The sequence below is a fragment of the Podarcis cretensis genome, assembly GCF_951804945.1.
Source record: "Podarcis cretensis genome assembly, chromosome: 18".
NCBI lineage: Eukaryota > Metazoa > Chordata > Lepidosauria > Squamata > Lacertidae > Podarcis > Podarcis cretensis.
In genome coordinates this window covers 11,872,805-11,889,330 of record NC_137188.1, presented here as the reverse complement: position 1 = coordinate 11,889,330, position 16,526 = coordinate 11,872,805, and the positions used below count along the sequence as shown (strand labels likewise).

The 16,526-nt window shown below is 45.3% G+C and overlaps 1 protein-coding gene and 1 long non-coding RNA gene across 3 annotated transcripts in view; one reads left to right on the top strand and one right to left on the bottom strand.

The window, feature by feature from the left end:
- ABCA7 (ATP binding cassette subfamily A member 7) overlaps positions 1–5,792 on the bottom strand; it is an 81,091-nt gene extending 75,299 nt beyond the window's left edge. Inside the window, exons 1-4 of the mRNA XM_079961076.1 lie at positions 5,653–5,792; positions 4,190–4,283; positions 2,144–2,285; positions 194–321 (exon numbers count right to left, since the gene is read on the bottom strand). Coding sequence (XP_079817202.1) covers positions 194–321; positions 2,144–2,285; positions 4,190–4,283; positions 5,653–5,721 — 433 coding nt within the window. The 5' untranslated portion in view covers positions 5,722–5,792. The remainder of the gene's footprint in view (positions 1–193; positions 322–2,143; positions 2,286–4,189; positions 4,284–5,652) is intronic.
- The window catches only part of LOC307207305, a 141,981-nt gene that overhangs the window by 3,256 nt on the left and 122,199 nt on the right, over positions 1–16,526 (top strand). Inside the window, exon 1 of one of the 2 annotated variants that reach the window (XR_013834627.1) lies at positions 16,252–16,420. The exons of the other annotated variant lie outside the window; for it this stretch is intronic. This is a non-coding gene — a long non-coding RNA (uncharacterized lncRNA). Of the gene's footprint in view, positions 1–16,251; positions 16,421–16,526 lie in introns of those variants that run through there. 2 annotated transcript variants of the gene reach the window in all.

The window sequence follows — 16,526 nt, the reverse complement described above, 5'->3', positions numbered from 1 at the left end:
ACAGCAAGAGGGATTACGGCTTTCGCTGCGCAGCGATCCCTCTTGCTGTTCTGGCTTCTGGGATTCAGAATATTTTTTTTCTTGTTTTCCTCCTCCAAAAACTAGGTGCGTCTTGTGGTCTGGTGCGTCTTATAGAGCGAAAAATTCGCTATCTATCCATCCAAAATCATCGCAAGCTCTCACAAGCCCTTACCCGTTTGCGAGCTAACATTTCCGCTTATCTGACGCAAGGCGGACAGGAGCCGGGAAAAACCGCTTTGCGCTTCTGGGTTGTTCATTCGATGGACGACTTTCTGGACATCGGCAAAGAGGCGAGAAATACTGTTTGGGAAGGCGAGGGAGAAGGAGGAAGAAGACTTTATTTTTATTCCGGTGAAGGTTTCCTTCTTTTCGTTTGATATAATAATATAATAATAATTTATTCTTTATACCCCACCCATCTGGCTGGGCTTCCAACAAAACACTAAAACACAATAAGCTGTTAAACATTAAAAGCTTCCCTAAACAGGGCTGCCTTCAGATGCCTTCTAAAAGTCAGATAGTTGTTTATTTCCTTGACATCTGATGGGAGGGCGCCACCACCGAGAAGGCCCTCTGCATGGATCCCCGTAACTTGGCTTCTCGCAGGGAGGGAACTGCCAGAAGGCCCTCGGAGCTGGACCTCGTGTCAGGGCTGGATGATGGGGGTGGAGATGCTCCTTCAGGGATACTGGGTCGTTTAGGGCTTTCAAAGTCAGCACCAACACTTTGAATTGTGCTCGGAAACGTCCTGGGAGCCAATATAGGTATTTCAGGACCGGTGGTATGTGGTCTCGGCGGCCGCTCCCAGTCACCAGTCTAGCTGCCACATTCTGGATTAGTTGCAGTTTCCAGGTCACCTTCAAAGGCAGCCCCACGTAGAGCGCATGGCAGTAGTCCAAGCAGGAGATAACCAGAGCATGCACCACTCTGGCCAGACAGTCCGCAGGCAGGGAGGGTCTCATCCTGCGTCCCAGATGGAGCTGCCCTGGACACAGAACTGACCTGCGCCTCCATGGACAGCTGTGGGTCCAGAATGACTCCCAGTCTGCGCACCTGGTCCTTCGGGGGAACAGTGACCCCATTCAGGACCAGGGAGTCCCCCACACCTGCCCACCCCCTGTCCCACCAAAAACAGTACTTCTGTCTTGTCAGGATTCAACCTCAATCTGTTACATTATAATGCATGTAAAACTGAGATTAAAAACACATGCTGAAAATTGCAGGGGGTTAGACTAGAGAACCTTTGGAGATCCCTTTTTCCAACCTTACAACTCTTACAGGTACCATAAACCAGGGTGGATTTGATTGAAATCACTAGTACACAAGACTTGATTTAAATCTTTCTTTTTTTCCATTATCCACATTTCATTCTCAACTTTGGACTTCCTCACATCTCTTGTGGAAAATATTATGTTATTATGTATGTTTTTTATTGGTTATACAAAATTTAATAAATATGATTATAAAATAAATAAATAAATAAATCTTTCTTTCTTTTTTACAGAAAGACTCATTTTCCCTGGTATCATCTTAACATTTACAACCAGATTCCTTTTTGGAATAATAAATTTCCAGAGTATTTTTTTTACAGTTATATCCAAAATTACTGATTTGATTACCCCATTAGACAGGTAATTGTGGAATTATCGTGAGGCTTAATAAGTTGGCTGTTTATATCGGGACAACTTTTCAGCAGCGCTTTACCGGAAGGAGAAAAACAATCGTTTCCTTCGTAACAATTTAAACAACTGATTTAACTAAAACAATAGCATTGTGGTATATGTATCCATGTTTGTTAACTGATGTGGTTAAGCAACGGGAAAAAATAACTTAGACTGAGTTTTGGAACACATGAAAAACTTAAAACAAACCTTTATTTCCTTATGAATAGCCTTTGGACTATAAATAGAAAACCTTTTGAAAGATTTTTTTTTTCCTCCAAAAGCATTTATTTTAAAAATACGATTGAAATGGAAAAAAAAAAAAAAAACCTATTTAAATGGGGGGGGGAATCCTATTTAAATGAAAAAAAATCCTATTTAAACATTTAAAAATCCGATTTTTTTTCCATTTTTCTTTAAAAAAGTAATCGATTTTTAAATCCACCCTGTCACAAACTCACATGGAACGGTTGAAGTTATCTACCAAGCCGGGAGTCTCGCCGGCCGTCAGGTTCCGGAAACAGGGGTTGTTGATGTTGCAGACGATGCCCTGAAGCCAAGGCAAAGTCCCGGCGGACGGCAGAGCCTTGTTGGGAAAGTGACCTGCGTGGAAAGAGATGCAGAAACCAAGCGGATAGATAGATGAGAGAGAGAGAGAGAGAGAGAGAGAGAGAGAGAGAGAGAGATCTTTATTGTCATTGTCCCATGCAGAACAATGAAACTGAAAAACTACATAAAACTACATAAAACATTCAAAACCCCCTAAAAACTCTGAAACCCCATTTTAAAATACACTATACTATAGAGACCCCTTATGCTGCGTTTAGAACCAGAACTGCTTTTGCATAGGAACTGTTTCTCAGGCGGCTAGTCCTGGCCTTTATATACCTTCTTCCAGAAGGCAGAAGCTGAAAGAGATCATTTCTGGGGTGCGCACTATCCTGCGCTATTCTCTGCCGCTTTCTTATGGCACCTGGAAGCGTAGATTTAATCCAAGGTGGGAAGAGTGCACCCAATTATTCTCTCCGCAGTCTTTACAACCCTGGACGGCATTGTTTTTTCCCTGGCCGTGCAGCTCCCAAACCACACACAGAGACCATAAGTTAATACGCTCTCCACAGTGCAATGGTAAAATGCCATCAAGAGGTCCTTGGAGAGATTGTTTTTCCGGAGGATTCTCAGAAAATATAACCTCTGCTGTGCTCTCTTCATCGGGTCTTTGCTGTTTTCTCCCCATATCTCTCAACTCCATTCCCTGAAATTGAAACACTGAGACCTGTTCCACGCACTTCCCCTCAATAATAAGTGGCTGAATATTCAATTTATCTGGAACCCGAGCCTCAGAGACAAGGCTCCCATCTTTCCCTACATTGCAGAGGGTCGACTAGACATCTCTGGGTGTCCCTTCGCAACAATTCTATTCTTCCGTCATAGCCTCTCTGTTGGCGCCAACTCTGGGCTCCACTCCTTCTCAGAAAATTTTATATGTATAAACTCCGGCCCTCCAGATGTTTCGGGACTACAAGTCCCATCATCCCTGACCACTGGTCCTGTTAGCTAGGGGTGATGGGAGTTGTAGTCCCAAAACATGTGGAGGGCCGGAGTTTGCCTGTGGTTTATTGCATTTTTTAAAAAGCATGAATTTGGACCTGAGGTCCAAATATTCAGAAAGAAAAAGGGGAAATACAAAAAAGGTAAAAATATAAAAAGGGGGAAAATAATAAGAAACAAAAAAGAATTACACGAAGGTACACAAAGTCGTACAAAGGGTACAAAAGGTAATTTAAATATTCTAAACGCCAGGTTCTCAGAAAGAAATTACCGTATTTTTCGCTCTATAAGACTCACCAGACCACGAGACGCACCTAGTTTTTAGAGGAGGAAAACAAGAAAAAAAATATTCTGAATCTCAGAAGCCAGAACAGCAAGAGGGATCGCTGCGCAGTGAAAGCAGCAATCCCTCTTGCTGTTCTGGCTTCTGGGATAGCTGCGCAGCCTGCATTCGCTCCATAAGACGCACACACATTTCCCCTTACTTTTTAGGAGGGAAAAAGGGAGTCTTATAGAGCAAAAAATACGGTACATTTGCAATCCTTCTTTTCTTTCTTTCCTTACAGTCGCTTTCTTTCTGTTCCGGAAAACTAGTTTGAATCCCTGCTATATGAGTTGACTTCCCTCTGTCTCTTTGTGGCTTCAACACTTCTCTTAAGTGACAAATATCTGTACTCATTTATTAAAATCAGGTTTTTTCCCCCCTTCTCAGAATATTTCACCCTCCCAGCTGGTCCCTGAGCTCGCTCTTTCTTCCTCATCCACCCACATCCCTTTTTCCTTTTGTACCGTAGCCTTTTTCAACGGCGGAGAGTATCGCGGAACCACAATTCCCATCATCCCCGTCATTCAGAAAGCAAAAAGGATCCTTTCTGCCAGCACCGAGTCATCCATTTCCTGTAAGGAAAGACCACCGGTTGCAAAGAAGGAGCTATTTTCATCCCTTTCACACTTACATTCATGTTGCTCGAAAGGCGGGTGGGATTGTCTCACGGAGATGAGGATGAAAAACAAGAACAGGGGCCAGAGGACCTCGATGACCAGTTGCAACTTGGGAGACAAAAAGGGCAGGAATCAGGATCTTATTTTTGCAAAAAAAAAAAAAAAAATCGCATCCATTTTTTTCCTCATCCCCCCGTGATCCTTTTTCCTTTTGTGCCACGGCCTTTTCAACAGCAAGCACAAGAGCAGGAGCGCCAACAGCAAAATTTGACAGCGAAATTAAGAGACTCCAGCGGTGAGCGTTTTACGGAAGGACGGATGCCCTTTCTGGACTATTTAAGGAACTATCATGGTATGGTGAACTCACAAGCAAGATTTGAGCTATCAGCAACAGAGGCGCTTAGATTATAATATTGTGGTTATGATTGGATAGATAGATAAGTTGCAGAAGGAGAGAAATGAGAAAGTCGTGGGAAACAGAGTGAAAAGTCGACAAAAATAAAAGTGTTCGGATTGCGTATGTTAAAAAACATTGAAAAGGAATAATAAGTAACGGGGGGAAATAATTAACCAAGTTTTTAATCAAAGAAGCAAGCTATAGCAGGGTCAACCGTTTGGGTAATTTAAATAGGAAGCTGCTACAATTCCCTGCACCCTTAAACTACAATTCCCATGGGCTTCATGTTGCAAACGCGACCTACACATTTTTCTCTAGTCAGACACATGGAAAGAACAGAGCTTTCCCCCCGCTCACCCCAAGAGAAACATGAGAGCTGCTATAACTCCCTGCACCCTTAAACTACAGTTCCCAAGATGCCGTGGGGGAAGCAAACACAATTCTCCCCCCCCCCCCAGTCACCTCCATGCAGTGCACAGAAATCGCAAGCTCCCCGCAGAAAATCCCAGGGACTGTAAAACATAATCATCGCAGAGCTATGGCTATGGCGCCCAGCGGCCTTAAATTACAGTTCCCAGGTTCTCTCGGGGGACGTTATGGTGTGAACATGACTTTCTTCTCTAGTTGCCTCCGTGCCGTGCATAAAATCGCAAACTTCCCGCAGAAAATCCCAGGGACTGTAAAACAATCGTCGCAGAGCTGTGGCACCCTGCGGCCTTAAACTACAGTTCCCAGGATGCCTCAGGGAAAATGATGATGCGAATATTATTTTCTCTAGTCACCTCCACGCTGTGCATAGAAATCAAAGCTTCCCCCAAAAAATTCTGGGGACCGTAAAACATAATCGCCGCAGAGCTATGGTGCCCTGAGGCCTTAAACTACGTTTCCCAGGGTGCTCTGAGAAGGGAGAAACCCCCAAATGCAGCCGTCCCAGCAAACTAATAATAATAATTTATTATTTATACCCTGCCCATCTCGCTGGGTTTCCCCAGCCACTCTGGGGGGCTTCCAGCAAAATATTAAAATGGAACTCAAAATGCAGGCAACCCAAATTCCTCTCGCCGCGGCACTACGACTCACCGTCTGCCTGCGCCGGTAGGTGAAATTCTTCCAGAGTAATAGTGCCAGTTGGATGCCGAACCCCATCATGCGCAGAGAGGTCTGTGGTCCCCAAACATGCTCTATCGCGGGCACCGCATTGGGTCGATCTTAACGCAGGTGACTTTGAAAAAGAAATCAGCGTGCCATTAACGAACAACATGTGGACTTGACTATGCTACCACTCAGTGGATTTGTAACTGGCTGTCTGACCGAACCCAAAGGGTGCTCATTAATGGTTCCTCTTCATCCTGGAGAAGAGTGACTAGTGGGGTGCCACAGGGTTCTGTCTTGGGCCCGGTCTTATTCAACATCTTTATCAACGACTTGGATGATGGACTCAAGGGCATCCTGATCAAATTTGCAGATGACACCAAACTGGGAGGGGTGGCTAACACCCCAGAGGACAGGATCACACTTCAAAACGACCTTGACAGATTAGAGAACTGGGCCAAAACAAACAAGATGAATTTTAATAGGGAGAAATGTAAAGTATTGCACTTGGGCAAAAAAAATGAGAGGCACAAATACAAGATGGGTGACACCCGGCTTGAGAGCAGTACATGTGAAAAGGATCTAGGAGTCTTGGTTGACCACAAACTTGACATGAGCCAACAGTGTGACGCGGCAGCTAAAAAAGCCAATGCAATTCTGGGCTGCATCAATAGGAGTATTGCATCTAGATCAAGGGAAGTAATAGTGCCACTGTATTCTGCTCTGGTCAGACCTCACCTGGAGTACTGGGTCCAGTTCTGGGCACCACAGTTCAAGAAGGACACTGACAAACTGGAACGTGTCCTGAGGAGGGCAACCAAAATGGTCAAAGGCCTGGAAACGATGCCTTATGAGGAACGGCTAAGGGAGCTGGGCATGTTTAGCCTGGAGAAGAGGAGGTTAAGGGGTGATATGATAGTCATGTTCAAATATATAAAAGGATGTCACATAGAGGAGGGAGAAAGGTTGTTTTCTGCTGCTCCAGAGAAGCGGACACGGAGCAATGGATCCAAACTACAAGAAAGAAGATTCCACATAAACATTAGGAAGAACTTCCTGACAGTAAGAGCTGTTCGACAGTGGGATTTGCTGCCAAGGAGTGTGGTGGAGTCTCCTTCTTTGGAGGTCTTTAAGCAGAGGCTTGAGAACCATATGTCAGGAGTGCTCTGATGGTGTTTCCTGCTTGGCAGGGGGTTGGACTTGATGGCCCTTGTGGTCTCTTCCAACTCTAGGATTCTATGATTCTATGATTCTAACAATAAATATTACAATTTATAACCGACCTTTGTGGTCATTTCCGATTCTACGATTCCGCGATGTGATTCCCCCAACCAGGGCTGGATTTATGTTTTATGCGGCCTTCAGTTACTGAAGGTAATGGGGCCCTTTCTATGTCCAGCCGTCCTTTGCCAACAACAAATTGTTGTTGTTGTTTTGTGTTGAATTTATGCTATATGGTCACTGATGGACCTCGTAGGCATCTAAAGCCATTTGCACATCACAAAAGATGCATTTTATCAAAGTCTTTGTTGACCTGAAATACGATCAAGAAGTATATCAACAGTGAAATGCAATTAAGAAGAAGTATATTAATAGTGAAATACAATTAAGTATATTAATAGCGAAATACAATTAAGAAGAAGTATATTAATAGTGAAATACAATTAAGAAGAAGCATATTAATAGTGAAATACAATTAAGAAGCATATTAATAGTGAAATAATTATTAAGCTCCAACTTAAAATGATTTTTTATCCATAACAAACTGAATAATGCAAACGCATTTGGCAATGACAAACGCTCCTTTAGAAACACAATTTGCAAAGACTCAGTCTCTTGAAACTTGCTATAACATGAAATAAGAGGTGTAAATATATGATGCAAACTACTAATAATTATAAAGAGTAGAATGTAGGCACCCTATATATAAAAAGGAGCAAAGCAGTAATATTTTAGGGAGCAGGCTAGCAGGCCTTAAGATCTGAGTGTTACACTGAGGTCTGTCTGGTTTTGCTATTTATTTTGCGTTTCTGTTTTTGCGGCTCTTTTTCGTTTTGTTCTCGTGACCGTGCAGAACCCAGTCCAGCTACTGACGGATCAATTGTGCGACCGCAGCACATTGATTATTGCTTTCATTTTACGGACCAATGGTCTTGTTAGATAGCAAAATCCACGTTAAGTTGCTGTTTTAGGGGTTGTTTTTTAAAACCCCGGAATGGATTAATCCGTTTTGCGTGACTCTCTATGGGGAAAGCAGCGTGCCTTGGTTTTGGAACGCTTTGGTTTTGGAATGGAATTTCCGGAAGGGATTAAGTTTGAGAACCAAGGCGCCACTGTAGATAAATTTCAGAATGCGGGGAGGGAAAAATGAAGGGTCCGCTCTCGACGAACAGGAAAGCCTTGCAAAGAGATGTATCACGCCGAAAAACACCTGTGCGCCCAACAACGCCGGAGGCGGTTATGGCATCATGGCAATTGTGCACCAATTATGCGTCTCTCTCGAGGGTGGGGAAAAGCTGAGTGCAGGGGCCTTGTCAACAAGCACCCTTGGGAGCCACAAATCATTTCGTCCGTCCGTCCCCCCCAGCTCTGCAGAGAGAAATTTATCTGGGCCCCTTAAGCAGCAAGCAAGCTTGCCGGGTGATTATCCTCCCGGGCAAAATATCAATTAAACCACTGTCGCCAGGGAAACAGATCTGCCGGGCAAAGTTAAGAGGATTTAGCCCTTACCATCCCCAGCAAACTTTGCACACACACCCCGGCTGCCAACACTAGCCATCTCACTTGACCAGGCTCCTATCTAAGTTTCTAGTCCCTAGGAACAGACGGGCTCAGATTTTTGCCTTTCTTTCGGCAGCCAGATTATTCATTTCCTAGAATAAACTGTGCAAAAAAGCCTTTGACTGTGTTGACCACAGCAAACTACGGCAAGTTCTTAAAGAAATGGGAGTGCCTGATCACCTCATCTGTCTCCTGAGAAACCTCTATGTGGGACAAGAAGCTACAGTTAGAACTGGATATGGAACAACTGATTGGTTCCAAATTGGGAAAGGAGTACAACAAGGCTGTATATTGTCTCCCTGCTTATTTAACTTATATGCAGAATTCATCATGCGAAAGGCTGGGCTGGATGAATCCCAAGCCGGAATTAAGATTGCCGGAAGAAATATCAACAACCTCAGATATGCAGATGACACAACGTTGATGGCAGAAAGTGAGGAGGAATTAAAGAACCTTTTAATGAGGGTGAAAGAGGAGAGCGCAAAATATGGTCTGAAGCTCAACAACAAAAAAACGAAGATCGTGGCCACTGGGCCCATCACCTCCTGGCAAATAGAAGGGGAAGAAATGGAGGCAGTGAGAGATTTTACTTTCTTGGGCTCCATGATCACTGCAGATGGTGAAAGCTGTCATGAAATTAAGAGACACCTGCTCCTTGGGAGAAAGGCAATGGCAAACCTAGACAGTGTCTTAAAAAGCAGAGACATCACCTTGCCAACAAAGGTCCGTATAGTTAAAGCTATGATTTTCCCAGTAGTGATGTATAGAAGTGAGAGCTGGACCATCAAGAAGGCTGATGGCCGGAGAATGGATGCTTTTGAATTCTGGTGCTGGAGGAGACTCTTGAGAGTCCCATGGACTGCAAGAAGATCCAAGCTCTCCATTCTGAAGGAAATCAGCCCTGAGTGGTCACTGGAAGGACAGATCCTGAAGCTGAGGCTCCAAGACTTTGGCCACCTCAGGAGAAGAGAAGACCAAGCCCCCCACAAGGCAGGAATACACAGGGACCCAACCTGGGACGTCCTGTGTGCAAAGCAGTTGCTCTACCCACTGAGCAACACTCTCTTTTCCCCATTGCTGCAAAAAAACAACCCTGCGCTTACCTTATCAAGTTGGCACGGAAATGTTTGGCGGTGCTTGCCGTTTCTGCAACTTTCAGCCCGAGGGGGGGGTATTTATACTGACCGAATCTGTCCCACAGACCTCACCACCCTACAAGTGGCCTGTGTGTGTCTCTCTCTCTGCCTGCCAGCTCCTTCGACCTTGCAGAATTCGAGAGGGAGGATGAGGCGAACCACAACGAGTTGGTTCCGCCTCTCGCCGGCAACGCCTACCAACTGGGCTCCCAGTCCACCAGCCCCAGTGGGGACCAGTTAACCACCTGCATCTCACAGAAGCACAACAGCCTCCCCCTTTTTAATTAGAAATTTGATTTAATTTTAAAAACCCTCTTCCTAGCAAGGAGCAAGGAGAGACTCTCTCGCCCACGGAGCGAGGAAGCAGTGCCCCTTTTGTGCCCCCGCAACCCTAATCGGGCGATCCCTCTTGCCCGCATGGATAAAGGGTTTTGGAAGGAGCCAGAGGCAAAGGTTGAATTTCTTCTCCCTGGGCTAATCTCCTTACAAAAGGCTGATCTCCTCCGGCGGGGGGAGATTTCGCAGAGGGAACTGCCCCACATCTCGGGGCCTGGAGGTTGCGCTCTCGAGAATTCAGAGCCCGACGGGGCTGGGTGACCCCAATCGCCCCAACTCGCAGGGCAGCCAGTGGCCAGAAGTTCCATAGACGCGCCCCTTATTTGGAAAACAACGGCAAACAAGTGAAAACCCTAGCAGAATTAAGGTATATAACACGGGTAGGCAACTGAATCCGTCCCAATCGCCTTCTCAGTCCGGCCCGCAGACAGTCCGGTAATCAGCATGTTTTTACATGAGTAGAATGTGTCCTTTTCTTTAAAATGCATCTCTGGGTTATTTGTGGGGCATAGGAATCCGTTCATATTTTCCCAAAAAAATATAGTCCGGCCCCCAACAAGGTCTGAGGGACATTGGACCGGCCCCCTGCTGAAAAAGTTTGCTGACCCCTGGTATATAACGTAGTTATAAACTGGATTTTATAATACAGTGGTACCTTGGTTCTCAAACGCCTTGGTACTCAAACAACTTGGAACCTAAACGCTTCAAACCTGGAAGTAAGTGTTCCGGTTTGTGAAATTTTTTCGGAAGCCGAACGTGCTCCATTTTGAGTGTTACCCTGAGGTCTGTCTGTTTTTGTTATTTATTTTGCGTTTCTGTTTTAGCGGCTCTTTTTCGTTTTGTTTTTGCAGCTGTGCGGAACCCAGTTCAGCTACTGATGGATCGATTGCGTGACTGCAGTACATTATCGCTTTCGTTTTATGGATCGATGGTCTGGTTAGATAGTAAAATCCATGTTCAATTGCTGTTTTAGGGGTTGTTTTTAAAAGTCTGGAACGGATTAATCCATTCTGCATTGCTTTCTATGGGAAAGCAGCGCACCTTGGTTTTGGAACGGATTTCCGGAACGGATTAAGTTTGAGACCCAAGGTAGTAATAACAATAACATTTATAACCAGGAACTTTTAAGGGAGGTTTTTTGGGGACTCGGCCCTTTACTATCCTATGTGCTATGGCGTTTTGCGACTTGGAGCTTTAAAGATGGTTTTTAAAAGACGGTTAATGCACACTTAATGCATGGCTTCAGAAACATTTGCTGGGAAGCCATAAATAATTCCACCATCAGCCTCAGACCAGGAATTCCAAGAAACCTTAAGGATCTGGGCTGTTTTGAAACCCGGGTATCTGAAATACCGCATCTATGTTAAAAAAGTGTCCAGAGGAACAGCTTCCCAATATACCGTATTTTTTGCTCTATAAGATGCACTAGACCACCAGACGCACCTAGTTTTTGGAGGAGGAAAACAAGAAAAAAATATTCTGAACCACAGAGCCTAGGACATGCCGATCAGAAGGTCGGTGGTTCGAATCCCGCCGGGTGAGCTCCCATTGCTCAGTCCCAGCTCCTGCCAACCTAGCAGTTCGAAAGCACGTCAAAGTGCAAGTAGATAAATAGGTACCGCTCCGGTGGGAAGGTAAACGGCATTTCCGTGCGCTGCTCTGGTTCGCCAGAAGCGGCTTAGTCCTGCTGGCCACATGACCCGGAAGCTGGACGCCGGCTCCCTCGGCCAAGAAAGCGAGATGAGCGCCGCAACCCCAGAGTCGGCCACGGCTGGACCTAATGGTCAGGGGTCCCTTGACCTTTAGATCAAGACCATCCCCAGATACATCATACCTACACCTAAGACCTCAAAACTCCTATCACAGTACAAAACACAAAATGTCCTTTTCCAAGTTGATTAAACAAGCCACTCACAAAGTTGCACGTTTCTTTGAAGGTTACAAACAGAAAATAAAAACATTGTAAAATGTAACTACAGTAGCTAAAATTATACTCACGTAGCAACAAGAATTCAAAACACAGCTAGCAGTCAAGAGTTCTTTCACTGGTCAAAAGCACCAGGGCACGACGTTCTGCAATTTGCATCTGATTTCCCAAGTCCTTTATCCTTGCAAACCCACCTGGAGAACAGGCTAGGGGCCAATCATCTCTTTAGGTTAATTACGAATTTACCAATGGCTGCATGGTGAGAATATATCTCCTGATTGACAGGAGGCCAGCACAGCTGAACTTTGTTTAGGCTCAGAGACCTTGAGATCCAAAGGCTCTCCCTCTGTTCCCAGGCCTCGCTTCCACGTCAGGTAAAGGGACCCCTGACCATTAATAATAACAATAATAATAATAAATTTTATTTATATCCCGCCCTCCCCAGCCGAAGCCGGGTTCAGGGGCCTGGCGGAACAGCTCTGTCTTGCAGGCCCTGAGGAAAGATGTCAAGTCCTGCAGGGCCCTGGTCTCTTGGGACAGAGCGTCCCACCAGGTTGGAGGTGCAGCCGAAAAAGCCCTGGCTTTAGTTGAGGCCAGCCTAACCTCTCTGTGGCCTGGGGCCTCCAAGATTTTTTTATTTGAAGACCGTAAGTTCCTCTGTGGGGCATACCAGGAGAGGCGGTCCTGTAGGTACGAGGGTCCTAGGCCGTATAGTTCCAGTCGTGACCAACTCTGGGGTTGCAGCGCTCATCTCGCTTTATTGGCCAAGGTAGTGGGACGCGGGTGGCGCTGTGGGTTAAACCACAGAGCCTAGGACTTGCCGATCAGGAGGTCGGTAGTTCGAATCCCCGCAATGACGGGGTGAGCTCCCGTTGCTCAGTCCCTGCTCCTGCCCACCTAGCAGTTCGAAAGCACAAAGTGCAAGTAGATAAATAGGTACCGCTATGGTGGGAAGGTAAACGGCGTTTCCATGCGCTGCTCTGGTTCGCCAGAAGCGGCTTAGTGCTGCTGGCCACATGACCCGGAAGCTGGACGCCGGCTCCCTCAGCCAATAAAGCGAGATGAGCGCCGCAACCCCAGAGTCAGCCCCGGCTGGACCTAATGGTCAGGGGTCCCTTTAGCTTTAGATCAAGACCACCCCCAAATACATCATACCTACACCTAAGACCTCAAAACTCCTATCACAGTACAAAACACAAAAAGTCCGTTTCCAAGTTGATTAAACAAGCCACTCACAAAGTTGCACGTTTCTTTGAAGGTTACAAACAGATAATAAAAACATTGTAAAATGTAACTACAGTAGCTAAAATTATACTCACGCAGCAACAACAGTTCAAAACACAGCTAGCGGTCAAGAATCCTTTCACTGGTCAAAAGCACCAGGGCAAGACGTTCTGCAATTTGCATCTGAATTCCCAAGTCTTTTATCCTTGCAAACCCACCTGGAGAACAGGCTAGGGGCCAATCATCTCTTTAGGTTAATTACGAATTTACCAATGGCTGCATGGTGAGAATATATCTCCTGATTGACAGGAGGCCAGCACAGCTGAACTTTGTTTAGGCTCAGAGACCTTGAGATCCAAAGGCTCTCCCTCTGTTCCCAGGCCTCGCTTCCACGTCAGGTAAAGGGACCCCTGACCATTAGCTCCAGTCGTGACCTACTCTGGGGTTGCGGCGCTCATCTCGCTTTATTGGCCAAGGCAGTGGGACGCGGGTGGCGCTGTGGGTTAAACCCCAGAGCCTAGGACTTGCTGATCCAAAGGTCGGTGGTTTGAATCCCCACGCCGGGGTGAGCTCCCGTTGCTCAGTCCCTGCTCCTGCCAACCTAGCAGTTCGAAAGCACGTCAAAGTGCAAGTAGATAAATAGGTACCGCTCCGGCGGGAAGGTAAACGGCGTTTCCGTGCGCTGCTCTGGTTCGCCAGAAGCGGCTTAGTCCTGCTGGCCACACGACCCGGAAGCTGTACGCTTCCACATAGGTAAAGGTCAAGGGAACCCTAACAAGTCGTGGCTGACTCTGGGGTTGCGGCGCTCATCTCGCTTTACTGGCCGAGGGAGCCGGCGTACAGCTTCCGGGTCATGTGACCAGCAGGACTAAGCTATCTGACTGATTCATAAAAGGAAAGCAGTAAACGATGCAGTGAAGTCACAAAATCAATCCATCCCGAAAGCAAAAACAAAAAGTGCTGCAGAAACAAAAACACAAAATACATAGCAAAAACAGACACGGGGTGGGGAGGGAGTGAAAATACCGCAAATAATAATAATAATAATATTTATACCCCGCCCTCGCCAGCCACGGCTGGGGTCAGGGTGCCTAACAAGCAATAATAAAAACAAGTTGAATGAATACAACTTAAAAACAGGATTAAAATACAACAATTAAAATATTGAAACGTTAAAATATTAAAATGCAGCCTCATCACAGGAGGAGAAAGGAAAAAGAAAAAAGGGGGGGGAGGGAATCAAATATACTGTAATTTATATTTTAAAAGAGTGACCTGAAAGTTGGGTCCCTTTGAGGTGTTTGGAGGGCGGGGGGACTTAAAAAGGTTTTATATCTTGCTCTTGATTTTATTCTACGCACCGCCCTGAGAACCCCAGGTATAAAAATTCAGATAATAATAATAATAATAATAGGAAGGAAAAATGTTTCCTAAGGCATCCGTTCCCCGCCCCCCCTCCCTAAACCCAGCTCCCTTCAAGGGGGTTTCAACTGATTGATTGATTGATTGATTGATTGATTTCTTACCTGCCCGGCTTCTTTTTAATAATAACAATAATAATAATAATAATAATAAAAGGAAAAATGTTTCCTAAGGCATCCGTTCCCCGCCCTCCCCTCCCTAAACCCAGCTCCCTTCAAGGGAGTTTCAACTGATTGATTGATTGATTGATTGATTGATTTCTTACCTGCCCGGCTCCTTTTTAATAATAATAATAATAATAATAATAATAAAAGGAAAAATGTTTCCTAAGGCATCCGTTCCCCGGCCCCCCCTCCCTAAACCCAGCTCCCTTCAAGGGGGTTTCAACTGATTGATTGATTGATTGATTGATTTCTTACCTGCCGGCTCCTTTTTTCGCGGCGCGGCCCCTTTAAGGAGAGACCCCCTGGCCGCCTCTCCCCCGCATTGTTCGCAACAGCGGCGGAGGATCAAAGGGAGTTGTGTAAGCAGAGCCACGCCCCCTCGCCGGCCGGCGTTCGGATTTGGAACGCCGGTGGGCGGCGGCCCCGCCCCGGTTCGAAGCGGAGGGGTTACTGGAGGGCGCGTGACGTCAGCCCCGGCATCCTTAAAGGTGACGCAGCAGTCTTATTTTGATAATGGTGATTTTATGATTTATTTTATGATTTTATGATTTATACCCCGCCCATCGGGCTGGGTTTCCCCAGCCACTCTGGGCCGGCTTGCAGCACATAAAAAAAAACTGTATAAAGGACACAGCTGTCATACATAGGTGATTGAAATTATTGATCTCAGTTTATTTTTATATTTTTATGTATCTTTATATTTTTATGTATTTTTATATTTATATTTATATTTATATTTATATTTATATTTAAATATAAGCGGTCATACATAGGTGATTGCAAGTATTGATCTCAGTTTATATTTATATTTTTATATTTTTATGTATTTTTATAAAGCAATGACAAACTTAGACAGCATCTTAAAAAGCAGAGACATCACCTTGCCGACAAAGGTCCGTATAGTTCAAGCTCTGGTTTTCCCAGTAGTGATGCATGGAAGCGAGAGCTGGACCATAAAGAAGGCTGATGGCCAAAGAACGGATGCTTTTGAATTCTGGTGCTGGAGGAGACTCTTGAGAGTCCCATGGAATGCAAGAAGATCCAACCTCTCCATTCGGAAGGAAATCAGCCCTGAGTGCTCACTGGAAGGACAGATCCTGATGCTGAGGCTCCAAGACTTTGGCCACCTCATGAGAAGAGAAGACTCCCTGGAAAAGACCCTGATGTTGGGAAAGATGGAGGGCAGAAGGAGAAGGGGACGACGGAGGACGAGATGGTGGGACCGTGTTCTGGAAGCTACCAGCATGAGTCTGACCAAACTGCGGGAGGCAGTGGAAGACAGGAGTGCCTGGCGTGCTCTGGTCCAGGGGGTCACCAAGAGGTGGACACGACTAAACAACAAATATATTTATATATATAAATACCCAGTGTTTGTGTGTATACACACACACACACACACACATACTCTCTGTGTGTATTATATGTGTATATATAAAACACATAGGGTATACACACACACTATGTGTTTGTATTATATATATAAAAACACACACAGTGTGCATATACATAATTTTAATTTTTATCATCTACAATACTGTCTTATTTATTTTATAGCACAGTGCATTGTTTATTGCTTTCATTTTGTGGATCCATGGTCTGGTTAGATAGTAAAATCCATGTTAAATTGCTGTTTTAGAGGTTGTTTTTAAAAGTCTGGAACGGATTAATCCGTTTTGCCTTACTTTCTAGGGGAAAGCGCTCCTTGGTTTTGGAACGCTTTGGTTTTGGAACAGAATTTCCGGAACGGATTAAGTTTGAGAACCAAGGTGCCACTGTAAAGACTCTTCTGATCTATCCGTGTGTCAAGATGTTTAGCAGATGGTGTATTGCAAAATGGAAAACCGGGTATCACCCAGCCCTAATATAATCAAA